General features: G+C 40.5%; 1 protein-coding gene across 3 annotated transcripts in view; it reads right to left on the minus strand.

Annotated features, from left to right (window-relative positions):
- The window catches only part of Neurl4 (neuralized E3 ubiquitin protein ligase 4), a 508,598-nt gene that overhangs the window by 227,492 nt on the left and 261,975 nt on the right, over positions 1 to 19,131 (minus strand). The window contains exon 1 of one of the 3 annotated variants that reach the window (XM_071695560.1): positions 817 to 996. The exons of the other annotated variants lie outside the window; for them this stretch is intronic. Coding sequence (XP_071551661.1) covers positions 817 to 981 — 165 coding nt within the window. The 5' untranslated portion in view covers positions 982 to 996. Of the gene's footprint in view, positions 1 to 816; positions 997 to 19,131 lie in introns of those variants that run through there. 3 annotated transcript variants of the gene reach the window in all.

A 19,131-nucleotide genomic window follows, 5' to 3' on the forward strand; every position in this document is an offset into this window, starting at 1 on the left:
GCCCTTACCCACCATAGGCCTTGGTCATCATGTAGACACCATTCCCTGTCCACCACAGGACACTAGCCATCATTTAAATCATCAGCCCCTCACCACCATATGACCCTGACCATCAATTACACCATCAGCCCCTAACCACCACAGGCCTCTTAGCCATCATTAACATCACCAGCCCTTGCCCACCAACAGATTCGTGCCATCATTTATCATCGAACCCTCTCACCATAGGACTTATGCCATCATTTACACTACCAGTCCCAGCCCACATGGGGGCCTGACTACACCACCAGCCCCAGCCCACATGGGGACTCAAGCCATCATTGACACTATCAGCCCCTACTCATCACTAGACCTGCCATTACTTACACTACCATCATGTATTACACCATCAACCCCTCCCCATCCTAAGACTCAGGCCATCATTTACACCATCCGCCCCTGCCCACCCTGGGACTCTGATCATAATTTACACAACCAACCTCTGACCACCACAGGACTCAGGCCATCATTTACATCACCAGCCCATGTCCACTACGGGTCTCAAGCTAACATTTACACCAACTTCATTGTTGTCTTTGATTTGTTTATATTCTTGTAGATAACCTAAGACTTTTTTTCCCATGTACTTGCTCAGGATCCTAGCTAAGGACCTAATTCTACATTCCCTGAATCATAGCATCAACCAGATCCTCACTATCCTACTAAGAGTACATCAAAATTAGAGAGCAGCATTGCGAACAACATAAGCAAGAGCTAACTTTTCGCCTTCTGGAACAGCAGTTTCCCCCAAACAAGAATGTCTAACCCTTTTCTTACCTTTTTATCGATCGACACTTCGAATATTTCATTGTCTTTGATGGGCTCTAAGCTGAATATAAGTCCCCTGTTAAATTCCTGTGTCGGGTTGCTCCGTAAAGCTGTTTTATTACCATTTGAGAGGTGGACACAACGTCCGCAGCGAGGGTGGAACATCGCGGACATGACACAAACAGATGATCGACACTCGTATCCCTAACAATGTATTCTGACTTCTTTCATTTAATAACACCGGAGACGACGATGGAAATACGATTATTCCTCACAAATTCAATATAGAATAAGACTAAAGCATAACGAAAGACTTGCCTTATCGATTTTCTACAATCATTTTGTTATGGTACGGTAAGTGCAAAAGTAAAGATGTGCAACAATCAAGGGATTCGAACGAAGGTCAATACCAAGAGAAAATTGATAGTGTAGATGTTATTGTAGTTTTTCTGGGAGACTCGCTAGGTCCTGTATCGTAAATGCGACTGACTTTCAAATTTCAGAGAAGTATCTTCTATGGGAACGATATTTTGAGTGAAGGCTCTTTGCAACTGCGTACCCCGTGCATTAAACACAAATGACTCGCACAAATGTGTTGATACAAAGGAATGAAGAAAAAGATATTAGTTTTATGAATAATAATGCGCTCTAAAATGCTATTCTGCACATGAGGTATTTTACTCTATATAACTTCGAAAACTCTGTTAATGTTAGCCTGTCACCGACTTTCAGACATCGATGAAAAAAAAAAAAAAACGAATCTACCTAAACACATGCAAAACGACTTATCCCATAGAATCATTCATGAAAATTGAAGTCATGGTTAAGATAGATTACTAAATCACTGAAATGCTAAAACTATGTTTTCCAATGTTCCTCGGACCACTACTATGTCATGCCCTTCACAAAAACTTCGTAGCATAGCTGTGAAATGAAACACATGCCCTCATTGCAACTAGACCTAGGCAATACCTCAGAAATCGTTATCTTCCCTTGTCTCCATTCCCCAGACACTACTGCATTCATTAAATGATAAGAACACTAGAAACAGGGGTGTAACGAAGAGGGGAACTAAGTAATTGTTCTTCCCCCCTGTCCAGTGGTGTGTATATATATATATATATATATATATATATATATATATATATATATATATATATATATATATATATATATATATATTTCTTTCTTTCAAACTATTCGCCATTTCCCGCATTAGCAAGGTAGCGTTAAGAACAGAGGACTGGGCCTCTGAGGGAATATCCTCACCTGGCCCCCTTCTCTGTTCCTTCTCTTGGAAAGTTAAAAAAAAAAAAAAAAGAGGGGAGGATTTCCAGCCCCCCGCTCCCTCCCCTTTTAGTCGCCTTCTACGACACGCAGGGAATACGTGGGAAGTATTCTTTCTCCCCTATCCCCAGGGATATATATATATATATATATATATATATATATATATATATATATATATATATATTTCTTTCGTCTGTTTCCTTGCGCTACCTCGCAAACGCGGGAGACAGCGACAAAGTATAAAAAAAAAAAAAAAAATATATATATATATATATATATATATATATATATATATATATATATATATATCTTTTCTTTCAAACTATTCGCCATTTCCCGCGTTAAGAACAGAGAACTGGGCCTTTAAGGGAATATCCTCACCTGGCCCCCTTCTCTATTCCTTCTTTTGGAAAATTAAAAAAGAAAATAATGAGAGGGGAGGATTTCCAGCCCCCCGCTCCCTCCCCTTTTAGTCGCCTTCTACGACACGCAGGGAATACGTGGGAAGTATTCTTTCTCCCCTATCCCCAGGAATAAATATATATATATATATATATATATATATATATATATATATATATATATATATATATATATATATCCCTGGGGATAGGGAAGAAAGAATACTTCCCACGTATTCCCTGCGTGTCGTAGAAGGCGACTAAAAGGGGAGGGAGCGGGGGGCTGGAAATCCCCCTTCTAGTTTTTTTTTTTTAATTTTTCCAAAAGAAGGAACAGAGAAGGGGCCAGGTGAGGATATTCCCTCAAAGGCCCAGTCCTCTGTTCTTAAAGCTACCTCGCTATCGCGGGAAATGGCGAATAGTATGAAAAAAAAAAAAATATATATATATATATATATATATATATATATATATATATATATATATATATATATATAAATCCCTGGGGATAGGAGAGAAAGAATACTTCCCACGTATTCCCTGAGTGTCGTAGAAGGCGACTAAAACGGAAGGGAGCGGGGAGCTGGAAATCCTCCCCTCTCATTTTCTCTTTTTTTTTAATTTTCCAAAAGAAGGAGTAAAGAAGGGGGCCAGGTGAGGATATTCCCTCAAAGGCCCAGTCCTCTGTTCTTAACGCTACCTCGCTAATGCGGGAAATGGCGAATAGTATGAAAGATATATATATATATATATATATATATATATATATATATATATATATATATATATATATATATATATATATCATGCCTGTCATTTCATTATGTAGACAGGACAGGGAAGTTTATATATTTTGCCTACGACAAAGCTCTCCAGTTTGTATGAACTTTCACTAATATTCATGTTACAATTCTTTGTGTATTTGATAATAAAAGATTCACTGATATTTCCAATGGTAAAGGAGTTACAGTTATCAACCGAATTAGCGTTACTCCAGTCAATACAATGGTCATAATTTTTAACATGATTAAACAAAACATTTGATTCTTCTGTTCTTATACTATATTTATGTCGCCTCTTCCTCGTATATTGACTGGCTGTTCTACGTCTTCTATCTCATTCCACTATCTCCCCTGACGATGTGATCATTACACGAAAGTGCACTTGTGAACTTATGTTTCATTTTCCTTGTGGTTATCATTATCAGCAAACATATATATATATATATATATATATATATATATATATATATATATATATATATATATATATATATATATATTAGACAGATAGATATACATGGGAGTGGACACGGCAGCGAATGGAACCATGGAAGCGAAAGTACCGTAGGTTGGGGGAGGAAGCGAAGGCTCTGGGAGCGATGAGTAACATGTAAAAAGAAAGAACGTTATCTGGGTGGGTAAAAATGGGTATGTTTGAAGGAACAGTTGTCCCAACGAAATTATATGGTTGAGAGGCATGGGCTATAGATAGGGTTGTGCGGAGGAGGGTGGATGTGTTGGAAATGTTTGAGGACAATATGTGGTGTGAGGTGGTTCGATCTAGTAAGTAATGAAAAGATAAGAGAGATGTGTGGGAATAAAAAAAAGAATGTGGTTGAGAGAGCAGAAGAAGGTGTGTTGAAATGGTCTGAATATATGGAAAGAAAGACAGGAACGATTGACAAAAAAGGGTATGTGTGTCAGAAGGGGGAGGAAACCAGGAAAACGGGGAGACCAAATTGGAGATCGTATTATGGAGTGAAAACGATTCTAAGCGATCGGGGCCGGAACAAGCAGGATGATGACAGGCGTGCATGGGATAGAGTGAATTGGAACAATATGGTGTACCGGGATCGATGCGCTGTCAATGGAATGAATCAGGGCATGTGAAGCGTCCCGGGTAAACCATGGAAAGGTCTGTGGGGTCCTGGTTGTAGACAGGGAGCTGTGCTTTCAGTGCACTACATATAACAGCTAGAGAATGGATGTGACCGAATATGGCCTTTTCGTCTGTTCCTGGCCCTACCTCGCTATCGCAGGAAGCGACGATCAAGTGTATATATATATATATATATATATATATATATATATATATATATATATATATATATATATATATATATATATATATATGACCAGTGTCCAAACTACAGGGGTATAAGTTTGTTGAGTGTACCTGGTAAAATGTATGGGAGGGTACTGACAAGGTAAACACATGTACAGAGCATAAGACTGGGGAGAAACAATGTGGTTTCAGAAGTAGTTGAGACTGTGTGGATCAAGTCTCTTCCTTATAAAGGTTAGAGCCAGCAATCTTGAACCACAGGCGGAAGAAACTGCGCCCGCAAACAAAATTCCAAAAATGAAGCGGCAACGTGGAAGAATTAATGAAAGAACATCTTTCCTTCAAGATAGCCTAAGACACACTGAGGTGGGTTGCTGGTGCTCACCGTCAAAAACTCTTAGTCTCAGCAAACAAATGCTATTGATTTCACCCTAAGAGTGTCATACGTGTTCCTACAATAAACTTTAGGTGTTTATTGCCTTTGAAAATATATGGGGGACGGACACTTTTTATTTTTGCGGACACCGTATTTGGTGTGGCAAGAAAGCGGCTTGAATGATGTCCGACAACCTGACCCAGCAACAGCAGCAGATGGTTGACACCTGACCCAGCAACAGCAGCAGGTGGTCAACACCTGACCCGGAAACAACAGCAATGTCATACGTGACCGAGGAATACCCTTCCCTGCAGGATGACGAGGTAAGAGAGTACATAACAACCTGCGGTCATCGTTCCAGACAATGACTAACTCACCAGTCCATGATCAGGGCATCCGAGTACTCATGCCGTCTCAATTACATAGAAAAAAATAATCAATCGGCAAAGCCTCGGGTTACTGTGAAGCAGGGGTGGCAGGAACAGCCTGGGAGTGCAGTCAGAGTGGCTGGATCAGAGGAGGGAAGCAGGTGGACGAACTGTACAGCGTATCGATCAGCAGGAGGAACGAGTAGACCCAGAACATGCAACAGCTGAACAAGCAAAGGGAGCGAGTGGATCGACGTGAGCAGCAGCTGGACCAGCAAGAGGGAGCGGGCGGACCGACGCGACCCGCAAGGTGGACCAAAACTCAAAGCAGCTGGAATGCAAGGAACGTAAAACACAGCAGATGCAATAGGGACAGGTACAGCACAAGCGGCTGGGCAAAGTGACCCGGGCTAAAACTTGGACGGAAGTGGGAGGGTAGTGGTGGATTCTCAGGAACAATAAGGGGGCCGGGCACTACAAGGATGATAGGTACAAGGTATGTGAGGCAGTAGACAGTACACTCAATGGGAGGGGGACCAGACCTGAATCGTAGAGTTTCTGTAATTCTCACCAGGACCTAGACATACCTTGTGACACTGGAAGGCTCCTGTAGGTCGGAACCTGTTGGAACTGAACGGGACAACTCCATGGAAAGCGTAAATGGACCAGCTCGAACTTCTGGCGGAGATAAACGATCACGAGTTCGAAGTGTCGGCATCTGGGATCGTGGGGCGCTTACTTGAAGCAGGAGTGACACTGGCACAAGACCTTGGGAGACCCTTTGCTGAGACGTTGCAGTATTCCCAACCAGCATCAGGTCTTGTGGGCCAAGTTCCGACGGGAGTGACTCCACAGATGCTCACACAGAATCTGGAAGGGATGACACACAGGGATTATCTGATGGGACAGTCAGATCTGGGCTGTGGTCATGCCCTCTTGGTTCATCAATCGTGCAGTTCAGCCGGGATGAAAAGACCTATTCAGGATAGACAACTTTCTGCGATAAAGATTAACATCCAGGACCTGATTTTTGGCCAAAATACGCGGAGGTACCTGTGTGGGAAGAGGAGCTGCCATCTCTGTCGGGTTTAAAGGTAACACTGAGCCAGGTGGAGCTCAGGCCACGATCTGACGCTGAAGCAAGGACGACCTATGGCAATGTGACTACGAGGTCGCGAAAGGAATGGCGTCTCTCGAGCGAAACGTAACGAATTTCGAGTTTCCATTCTTTCATTTCCCGTAAAATATATGGCTCTTGGAGGGATTTCGTTTGAAAACTGTCCTCCTGGTGCCAGGGAACTAATGTTTTCTGTGTTATTTTGCAATGAAATTGTGTGTGTGTGTGTGTGTGTGTGTGTGTGTGTGTGTGTGTGTGTGTGTGTGTAAGTGTGTTTGTTTGTAAGGGGATCAAAACCTACTACACTGTATTGGATCGACTTGTCTAGCGTCATAGAAGCACCTACAAAGTTGAAAAAAAAAAAAAAAGCAGAGAGACATGGCTATCAATGTATACAAGTGCAAAGTTAGGCACTTTAGCGCCAATAATTCATGAGTCGAATACAACCCGTTTGGCAAGGCAAACCTCTACAAGATGTTAAAGAATGAAAAGGACTTTAAGAATGATTCTCATTAATGACCTCGAATACGGCATGAACTACAAAACATATTTACTGTACTCACCTGGGTAAAATGTCCCGGTCAGACCTCATATGGAGTTCGCTAACTCAGTTATGATCACCAAACCTGATCAAAGGTTTCGCAAGTGAAGCCTAGGAAGAGCAGGCACACTCACCCCCTCACTCAGAAATAAGCCTTATGAGGAACGACTCAAAGACTAAAATTACTCTAATAAAGAGCAAACTCCGAGTAAATTCGACAGATATACTCAAAATATTAGATGATTTCGACCACATATCATGCGAAAGTTTCTTTACTGTGGACAGAGAGTCAGTGAAGAGAAATGACAGATTGAAGAAAAAAAGTAAGATATATTCTTTCACACAAGTAGGTGGAACAGTGGAAAAAAGTATTAAATGAACAGACTATAATTACTTCAACTCGAGGCTAGACAAATACTTCACTAACATTTGTTATCAGTGAAAAAAAAATCATAGCTACCGCTACCGATGTCTTTCTCAATGCAACCGCAGAGTACATGTCATACAGATGGGTAACTTTTTCCCGTTCCTCGCTTTCCTACAGAATTTCCATGGCGGTGTCTTCCCCCGCATTGTGGTATTTTCTTTCTCATGTTTATTCTGCCGGCAGTCGAGCCGGAGGGAGAGGTGGGTAGGGGTGTGCCTTGTGCTTGCCTATCCTCTTTTCTGTCACTTTATTTATTGCCTTTAAAAAAGATCACCTCGTCATGGACCAATAGATCTCGTTAAAGCATTTATAACCTCATAAGTGAAAGTCATCATACATTTGTGCTAAGCAAAAGTTCACAAAAGCAGCTGTTTTAATGCACATCCAAAGCATAAATGAGATAATAAAGCAAGACAAGGGATTGGATACTGTCTGCATTGTCTTTGAAAAGGCCTCCGATCAAGTAGACTGTTGGAATAACCAGCAAAACAGGACAGGAGAGAAATATTAATAAGATGAAGGTCGGAGTTTCTCTTTGACAGAAATGTGATGGAGCAAATGGAACTGTTTTATGAGAAGTTTCTCAAGAAATAATATTAGACTTTATACTTTTCACAGCAACGATTTCCGAAATAGATAAGTGTGGGTGTGTAATATAATGTTTTGCACATTAAAAAGATGATAATTACCGAAGTGAACAGAGATGATCTAAACATATTACATAAACGAAGAAAGAACAACGTAATGTGATTCAGCGAAGGCAAATTTGAATAAACTTGCCAAAAATATGTCGGACGCAACTTTTTTGTTTGCTGCAACAGAATTCCATGGCTTCCACATTATTGGAAACGCGTTTTTACCTATTTAAAAAAGAATTGAAGACTGAACAAGAAATTACAAATTAAACGCCAGAAAATGGAGAAGAAACTGATAAAATGTCCTCAGCTGGTCAAATAATAAGTAATAATGGAAACTTTCACCAAGCGAGGTATTGCTGTACCACAAGGTCATCACCAAGGCAAGGAGAAATCAACGTTAGAAAGTATTCAGAAACACTACACAAGCGTAGGAATATAAAGCGTTTGAATTCTCATGATAGGCACAAACACCTCGAACTATGCAGCCATGAAGGAAGAAAAGATACATTATGATTTATGCATGACATCAAATTGAGGGTATTATAAATACTGTGTTCGGACGAAGAGCGGTCCGCAAAAAAATAAAAAATAAAAAAAAATGCATCGGTACTCTGAAATATACAAACATAACGAACAAAAGCCACGAAAACCTAGTCATACAGAGGGATTTTTCTTTATTGTAAAGCTCAGTGAAAGAAGATTTTCATCCTGTAACGGATTAACAGAGAAACACTTATAAGAAACTTTGAAAAATGGTTAAAAAAGAGAAAAGAAAAAAAGTTCTGGAGGGACTCGGCGTCAATACATATGCACTGTACGCCATGGCTTAAACTCGTCGAACTTAGGAAGGCACAAACTCTCTCGCTCTACTTGGTGGTAGGCAGCCACCGACCAGGCAGGCATGTTCCCGATATTAAACGTCTGGGTATCGGGAAAATTACTGACAGCTGCGCAGTGAGCCAGCATTTTGGTGGGTCAAGAATTTTACTCCTTTGGCTAAGGCGACTGTCTTTTCTTTCTGCCTCATCCATACGTGGGCTGACGGCTTTCATTCCACAAACATACAGTCTCTTCAATTCACACATAACACATGACAACACGTAACCCACTCAAATCGTTCTTCATGACTTTACATTTTCCTGAGGTGAGCACTACGCGACAAGTACTCTCATTCTGTCAAAGAGTCAAGTACTCAGACACACTCCAGCCCTACAACGTGTACTCGGCTGGATCTCAGTGCCCTTATTCTCACTTTACTCGTCCTTTTTTTTTTTTTTTAAAGGAATTCGTTTCATGGCGGGAAATAATCCAGCCGCCGCCGAAACGAAAAGCTGACTGAGGCTCTTCAGGGCGCAAGAAAAATCTGGTTTTTGACAGATACTTACTCGTCTTCATACACAGCGTATGCGAACCTGGGGACATCTGAATTATCTATCACCATAATCATCTGAGCGCGGGAGCTGAAGTATATTATAGTTACCCAGGAGTAAACACTAACCGTTTTCTCCAAGAAATCATACATCAGTCTATTTTCTCTGGATATTTTAATGGGATACAAATATTTTCATCATTTTACTAGGTAATACGTGTACGTTTTTTTCTTCACTATCTTTCCTTCAAGTTCCCTCTGCCGTTTATCATAGTGCTATTTCGTTCATAAATAAAGGAACATGAGACCAGCGCCCTGGCTGCAATAACAGAAGGTCGTCCTGCCCCGCACACCACACCTCCCAACACATGGCGGCAGCAACATTCTGATCACAGCACAAAGGAATGCAAGGCACCTGCAAATCAATGGAAGGTCCTTTCAAGGTTGATTGTGATAACGCAAACAGATGACTTAAGGAGAGATATCTGTAAACTGTGTTTGCCACTTTGTAACTGTATGTAATTAATGCAAGTCGTGGACTTCAGAGTATCTGTCAAACGTGCTCGTGGACAGATTAACTGGAAAGTCAATCTATAATTCAAACAATCCGTTTGTACTCCGCCTCATTCCTTTGCCCAGGAGTTTGTATCCAGTGCTGTGAGTGAAATCAGACAAATCCAGCCTTAATCAATTGCTTAGCCTAAGATTATTAGAGACTTCGATAATCATGAATACCAGTATGAAATCACCCCTTATTTTTTTTTCTATTCGATTCTCGTAGGATTTTTTTTTTTTTATCAGTCTGGGAATCATTTTTGGTAGCTCGATACTGTATCCTCTCCATTCTATCTATGTCTTTTATTAAGTCGGGTAACCAAAACTGAACACAATACAACGTCCTGACTCTAAAGCTTAGAACCTAGACTCTGGAATTTTGTTCGCCTGTGTTACTACTGTGCACCACTTACTTGGCTTTCCGTCATCGGAGATTATCAAACGTAAATTCTTTTCCTTATTCCAACTCAACAGAGTTCATACTGTCGCTTATCCATTTGAATTCCCTTCCACCTGCGCATGCTTAGTGTGTGTTGTTGCTTTACTACCCAGTATAACGGCGTCTGCGAATTTTGATGTCTAATAGAATTACGACACAGCATATTACCAGCGTTATCAATGTACATAAGAAAGAGATCATGTCTCAAAACCGATATCCCTGTGGCACATCACTTTGGTTTTATTCTGACTTGCATGTTTACCTCGACCTTTTTTTCTTTTTTTTTTACTGCCAATCACTCAGTTTTCTAACAGCCGAAAAAAACAAACCCATCCACATAATGTAACTTGAATTTCTGCTAGTGATTCATAATGTGCAGCTTTATATAATGCTTTCTGACAGATATCAGTTGGATTTATCAGACAAACAAATGCGTCCAAAACCTCGCTGGGAATCGATAATCAAACGACTGAACTTCTGAATCATTCCGTCTTATCTCAAATGATGGTTTCCTTAAGACTATCTATCTAGGACGTTACGGCGATAAATTCTAGACCGAGACTTAATGAGGTAACATGTTGGCTACAGACACAGATAATCACAAACACGGCAACATGTTAGATAGAACTTCTAGCAACATGGAGGCAAACGCAACAACTTTTTGGCCATACAAGCATCATCGCCACAAAGACAGTAACGTCTTCAGCGAAACAGGCGCGAATCACTGAGGAAAACAAACAACAAATCATTGGCTTGTTTCGAGGCTGTTTGTCATAGTGGAAGACGAGTCAAGGATACAGATGATATAGAGAGAGCAAAACCTGTAAAACTTTACATGTAACGAAAGAGGAGCAATGAACGTCAGTCGTAGCCTGAAACGAAGTATCTGTCATGTGTTTCTAAATACATCTGTGGTGATGCTCCATTCTAACTGATGAATCATTCCATATGTTAACAATCCTGCTGAAGAAACAGTACTGTGCTTCCCTCGAAATAAAAAAAAAAATCGTCACAATTTAGTATCCACTACCACGAGTCGAATCAGAAAAGTTAGCTTTAAGTAGCTTTTTATATCGCGATTATGAAAACCTATATGAAATCACGACTCGAACTTTCTTTTTGTCACCAGTGATATAGGTTCAGTCATTCTGTATGGGGTCAGTAGCTCTATTGGAGGATCTCAGTACTGGAAGTGGTCGAATATATTGCGTTGTTTGCCTTTTCTATCAGCAATATACCAACCCCTTCATTGGCCGACGCCCTTATGATCATTCTGGCAAGTGAAGTAGCTGAAGTCAACAGCTCACAGTGAAAGACATGGCTGGAATAGACGTAAACTTGATGTGATCCAAGACCAGAGAATTTTTTTTTTTTATCGCAGTTTGCCGCTTCCTTTTAAACTTTAGGGAGATGCGAAAGAAATCTCGGTTAAACGAGGGAGCGAATGATATCCGTTCCTGTGATATGAACAACAGGGTCGACTGCGGATGCCTTGGGGGGTGGTGATCGCTCTGTGACGTCATGAAGACATGCTACTTCCACTATCGTCACGTAGAACCAACCACTCAAAATGACATTCCTCAACTTCCAGCCTAACATTTACCGATGTACACCTTGTCATTATCTCCGAATATATCAAGATAGTTTCCAGATGGTAAAAAAGGGTAAAATGTGTCGAAATCGGGATATGAGAGGAAAAGATATAGAGAAAAAATGAGAGCGTTACCCAATAGAGCAGGTGTTGCCAGAACTTAAGGTGTGGCCCCTAAGGAATGTCGGCGATGGCGTCTATAGCCATCATTGTCTTCCAAACCTCTCACTCTGTATGAGTGAACTCGGAAATACCCGAGAAACAGAGACCTGACGAGCCCGGCGCCAAGTGTGGTAACCTCACAGTCTGTGGTCTAGTCTCCTGCTGTACCCCAAGTGTGGGGATGACGATAATGACGGCCTGGCAACTCCCTCGCCAACCGTCAAGTAATAAGGATTGTGTTTATGGATCATTCGTGGGGTGGGGGTTTAAAGTGCTCTTACTGTACTCTAATAGGAAATGCATACGAGACGTGGAGTACAATATTGCTACTACAACGACTACTGAAATCATTACCCGCAGTAGTAGAGAATAGGAGTCTTTTATACAATGCTTTCTCGTTACACCATCTAGCGCAATCACTCGCACTGTATTGTACTGTACGTTAGTGGGAAATGCATACGAGACATGGAGTACAATACTACTACTATAACTACCAATGAAATCGTTACCCGCAGTAGCAGAGAATAAGGGTCGTTTATACGATGCTTCCTCGTTACGACACCTAGCGCAATCATTACGATACTAGGTATAAGTAGTTATAGCATTCCTGGTTGAGTCATCTTTACTAGTGCCCTATAACTGAGAATACGATGTAGTTTCGTGTACTACTCATACTGCTGCCGTTGTGATCAACACTACCCACGCCTTGAGACAACGAGATTCTCCAACCGCTTCACTGCGTTGTTTTACACACACACACACACACACAGAGTGGAGCAGATTGTACTGATAACCCTTTGAATACGATGGTAAGAAAGCTTTGTTCTCAGTAATTGTACCGACGTGCTCAGTGATCGTATCGTTGTGTTCAAGGGTTGTTGTAACGTGGTGCTCATGGGTTGTGCCGTCGTGTTTAAGCGTGGTACCGTCGAGTTCGAGGATTTCATCATCGGATTTAAGGGCAGTAGAGTCGTGTTAAAGGGTAGCACGTCATACCCAAGGATCGTACTATCGTGCCCAGGCTGTTAACAATCCATCTTTCAAACAATACATTTTAGGTAAAGCTGTTATCAATAAAATACACCCAATTATGTTCATGATATAACATACACCCAATTATGTTCATAACACCCTAGTACACCACCCTAACTACTCATCTGTTATCATGCACACCCACACGAATGTTAAGAATGGTGAAAAATAAGAATGGATACGTCTGTCTTTTTTTCTTTTATTGCAAAACTAGGATACGTATATGTAACCAAAATATGTGCTTACCTATCCTAAGGGAACATTAACCATGGTAATTTCTCTTTCCCAAAGCAGACTATATATATGTAAAATATGGATGTGTCCCGGGGACGTCTCACGTACTGCAGATACTCCGTGCACTCCAGGTTCGACTCCCCCTCTACGTTAACCAACTAGACCAGCCAGAACAAAATAATTGTGCCGAGAATAATATATGAAGAATGAGTGCTAGCGTAGTGGCAGTCATGGCGAACGCAGGAAGCTCTTTGTACTCCTGACTGTACTGGGACACTTGCTTGGCCTTTCGATTGTCTTGGACCCACATGGTACTGAATACAAAGTTTGCAAAATCTATACAAAAATGAATACTAACATATCATGGAGTAATACTAGTGTTAAAAATATTTTACACACACACACAAACTAACAAATTCATAGACACTTTGCGCAAGCGCGCCCCTTCTGCTGACAGTGAGCATGGAGACATTCAATCTAAAGTGATGCACAAGATCAGGCGAATCTCAGAGAGGGAGTGTAAGGTTATTCTACACCCCCCTCCCCACTTCTCCCCCAATACCTTACTGGACAAGCCAAAGCAAACCAAAGTGGAGAGGGTCGGATAATCCTGGTGTACCCAGCGTGGGGAGAATCTGATGGCTGTTTACGCCCTCAACTGCACATGATAAACAAACCTCAGCACTGCCGGCCAGTGGCTCCATCACCGTCTTGATATGACAGCCTAGATTACAACGCTTTTCCCCCCCAAGACTGCAATACATCATATCTGTGAGTATGATTTAGTCAGTAAGAACACCAACAATCCCTCAGACAAGACATTAATAATGTAAAAAAAAAGAAGTCACATGGTAGTTGGCATCACTGTAAGGGAGGAGTTTCAAAAAGGTAAACGTAAGGATAATGTTACCAACGGACCGTACAACTATCAGGTCTTATTAATTCACCGGATTGACTCGAAAAATTTGAATGTTACCACTCATTTTTTTTTTCCTTGTCTGAGTAATGTATATAGAAAAATAAACTCCAATATAAACCGCTTTCAAAAATATCTTGACCATTGCAACTAGTCTATCCATATAATTTCATTAAAGGACAGTGATAATAGACGGATATGTTTAACATAAAAAATGTATAGGTATACATGACATGTATATGTACAGTTACGATTGCGTGTGTTTAAAGTAAGAGTTGGACATCGATTGGTAATTTTCACCTTAGACTCGAGTGCGTGTGTAATTACATATTGTGAGGCGCCATGCAAATGCGCCAGTGGTTAGCATTATTGAACGTGACGCATGCACGGGCTGAAAAGTCTCATATCCACATGGGTTCGAATCCTGGGCCCCGGCTGTCGGTCCACAGTCAACCCAGCTGTTCATTCTTCCCTTAAGTTTGGTCGATAAATTCGGTATCCGCCTTAAGCTAGGATATATATATATATATATATATATATATATATATATATATATATATATATATATATATATATATATATATATTCCTATGAGTCCACGGGGAAAATGAAACGATAAGTTCCCAAGTGCACTTTCGTGTAATAATCACATCATCAGGGGAGACACAAGAGAGAAATATGAGTCAGTTGATATACATCGAAGAGACGAAGCTAAGACGCCATTTGGTAAACATGTGATTGTCCAAAACATACAACGAGCGTTCATAAACTTATCATTTTACAAAATTTATCAACAATAAAGTTATCTAATTTGTATAGACCATCACTAATATTAAGATTATAATTCTTTGTGTATTTAATAACGGAAGATTCAATGATATTTCTCTTGGTAATAAAGTTAGAGTTAACAACTGAGATGGCATTACTCCAGACAATAGAATGATCATAGTTTTTAACGTCATAAAAGAAGGCATTTGATTCTTGACCCTTTCTTATACTATATTTATGTTGCTTATGTCTAACAGAAAGATCCTTACCAGTCTGACCAACATAAAATTTATCACAATTTCCACAAGGCACTTTATAGATGCATCCAAGAGAATTTTCTGGTGAATTCCTGATTAAGATATTCTTTATAGTATTATTGTTGGTAAAGGCAACATTTACATTAAAGGATTTAAGCAACATGGGAAGTAAAGTGAATTTATCATTAAAAGGGAGAACTAAAAGATTCTTGGTGTCAATGGGAGGTTTGGGCTCAACTCTATAAAATTATTTCTTTGCTAACTTAAGGGATTTATCAATGAAAGATCTAGGGTAATTTAATTTAGATCCAATAGAATATATCTTCTCAAACTCATCATCAATAAACTTTGGAATGCAAATACGTAATGCCCTAAGGAACATAGATTGAAATGATGATAATCTAACTCTGTCGTGTTGAGATGAGTAATAATGGATATATGAGCATACATTGGTGGGTTTTCTGTATATGCAAAACTTAAAACTTGTTTCCTTGCCTATGAATCATGCAATCTAAGAATGGTAACATTCCATTTTTTTTTCATTTTCTACAGTAAATTTGATGGAAGGTACTAAATTGTTAAGACCTTTCCAAGGTTTCTCCACACGTTTCACATGCCCTGGTTCAGTCCACAGACGGAACGTTGACCTCAGTATACTAAATCGTTCCAATTCACTCTATTCCGCGCACGCCTTTCACCCTCCTGCAAGTTCAGGCCCCGATCGTTCAAAATCTTTTTTACTCCCTCTTTCCACATCCAATATGGTATTCCGCTTCTTGTTCCCTTCACTGCTGATACATAAGTCCTCTTTGTCAACCTTTCCTCGCTCATTCTCTCCATATGTCTAAACCATTTCAACACACCTTCTTCTGCTATCTCAACCACTCTTTTTTTTATATTACTACACCTTTTTTTATTACTACACATCTTTCTTACCCTTTCATTACGATCAAACCATCTCACACCACCTATTGTCTTCAAACATTTCATTTGCAACACATCCACATGCCTCCGCACAAACCTATCTATAGCCCATGCTCCGCAACCATATACTATTGTTGGAACTGCTACTCCTTCAAACATGCCCATTCTTGCTATCCAAGATAACGTCCTCTCTTTCCGCACATTCTTCAACGCTCCCAGATCCTTCGTCCCCCCACCCTCCTACACACCCTATGACACTTCCGCTTCCATGGTTCCATTCGCTGCCAAGTCCACTCTCTGGTATCTAAAGCCGCTTAACTTCCTCCAATTCTTCTCCAAACAAACTTTATATATATATATATATATATATATATATATATATATATATATATATATATATATATATATATATATATATATATATATATTTTTTTTTTTTTTTTTTTTTTTTTTTTTTTTTTTTTTTTTTTATACTTTGTCGCTGTCTCCCGCGTTTGCGAGGTAGCCACTTCCCGCGTTAGTAAGGTAGCGTTTAAGAACAGAGGACTGAGCCTAAGAGGGGAAAATCCTCACTTGGCCCCCTTCTCTGTTTATTCTTTTGTTAAAGTAAAAACCGGAGGGGAACATTTCTAGCCCTCGCTCCCTCCCCTTTTACGACACGCACGGAATACGTGGGACGTATTCTTTCTCCCTGTCCCCAGGGATAACACACACACACACACACACACACACACACATATATATATATATATATATATATATATATATATATATATATATATATATATATATATATATATATATTTTTTTTTTTTTTTTTTTTTTTTTTATACTTTGTCGCTGTCTCCCGCGTTTGCGAGGTAGCGCAAGGAAACAGACGAAAGAAATGGCCCAACCCCCCCCCCATACACATGTACATACACACGTCCACACACGCAAATATACATACCTACACAGCTTTCCATGGTTTACCCCAGACGCTTCACATGCCTTGATTCAATCCACTGACAGCACGTCAACCCCTGTATACCACATCGCTCCAATTCACTCTATTCCTTGCCCTCCTTTCACCCTCCTGCATGTTCAGGCCCCGATCACACAAAATCCTTTTCACTCCATCTTTCCACCTCCAATTTGGTCTCCCTCTTCTCCTCGTTCCCTCCACCTCCGACACATATATCCTCTTGGTCAATCTTTCCTCACTCATTCTCTCCATGTGCCCAAACCACTTCAAAACACCCTCTTCTGCTCTCTCAACCACGCTCTTTTTATTTCCACACATCTCTCTTACCCTTACGTTACTTACTCGATCAAACCACCTCACACCACACATTGTCCTCAAACATCTCATTTCCAGCACATCCATCCTCCTACGCACAACTCTATCCATAGCCCACGCCTCGCAACCATACAACATTGTTGGAACTACTATTCCTTCAAACATACCCATTTTTGCTTTCCGGGATAATGTTCTCGACTTCCACACATTTTTCAAGGCTCCCAAAATTTTCGCCCCCTCCCCCACCCTATGCTCCACTTCCGCTTCCATGGTTCCATCCGCTGACAGATCCACTCCCAGATATCTAAAACACTTCACTTCCTCCAGCCTCTCACCATTCAAACTCACCTCCCAATTGACTTGACCCTCAACCCTACTGTACCTAATAACCTTGCTCTTATTGACATTTACTCTTAACTTTCTTCTTCCACACACTTTACCAAACTCCGTCACCAGCTTCTGCAGTTTCTCACATGAATCCGCCACCAGCGCTGTATCATCAGCGAACAACAACTGACTCACTTCCCAAGCTCTCTCATCCCCAACAGACTTCATACTTGCCCCTCTTTCCAAAACTCTTGCATTTACCTCCCTAACAACCCCATCCATAAACAAATTAAACAACCATGGAGACATCACACACCCCTGCCGCAAACCTACATTCACTGAGAACCAATCACTTTCCTCTCTTCCTACACGTACACATGCCTTACATCCTCGATAAAAACTTTTCACTGCTTCTAACAACTTTCCTCCCACACCATATATTCTTAATACCTTCCACAGAGCATCTCTATCAACTCTATCATATGCCTTCTCCAGATCCATAAATGCTACATACAAATCCATTTGCTTTTCTAAGTATTTCTCACATACATTCTTCAAAGCAAACACCTGATCCACACATCCTCTACCACTTCTGAAACCACACTGCTCTTCCCCAATCTGATGCTCTGTACATGCCTTCACCCTCTCAATCAATACCCTCCCATATAATTTACCATATAATTTATATATATATATGTTTCCTTGCGCTACCTCGCAAACGCGGGAGACAGCGACGAGGTATAAAAAAAAAATATATATATATATATATATGACTGTAAATGAAATGGCCTTGATTGAGGAATTTAAATGCTCGTGTCATCTCAGCTATACTAAAAAAGAAAGAAAGAAAAAAGGCGTTGTTCATATACAGCGTGAGGTATCATAAACATCACCACGTTCTCAAAGGGGAATTGAGGGGTCCTGGCAGAGCTATCAAAATGTGAAACACTTAAGCACTAAGAAAGATCAGAGTGGAAGCACCAAGAGAACGTTGTGCTCATTGACGTCAAGGTTGTCATCACATAAAGGGCATTACTTCAAAACCTATTCCGTGTCAAATGTTAGATACACAAGAAAACGTTCATAACTTCACAGTGTGTGTGTGTGTGTGTGTGTGTGTGTGAATATTCATGCGAAGACTAAGCTTGGCAGGGGCACTTTTCATTGATAGCCCGCTTTCGGGATAACATTACCAGCACAAGTGACTGTGTATGAGTCTAGGGGAACATTAAAGTGAACGTGTGTT

The sequence above is a fragment of the Panulirus ornatus genome, chromosome 58, assembly GCF_036320965.1.
Source record: "Panulirus ornatus isolate Po-2019 chromosome 58, ASM3632096v1, whole genome shotgun sequence".
NCBI lineage: Eukaryota > Metazoa > Arthropoda > Malacostraca > Decapoda > Palinuridae > Panulirus > Panulirus ornatus.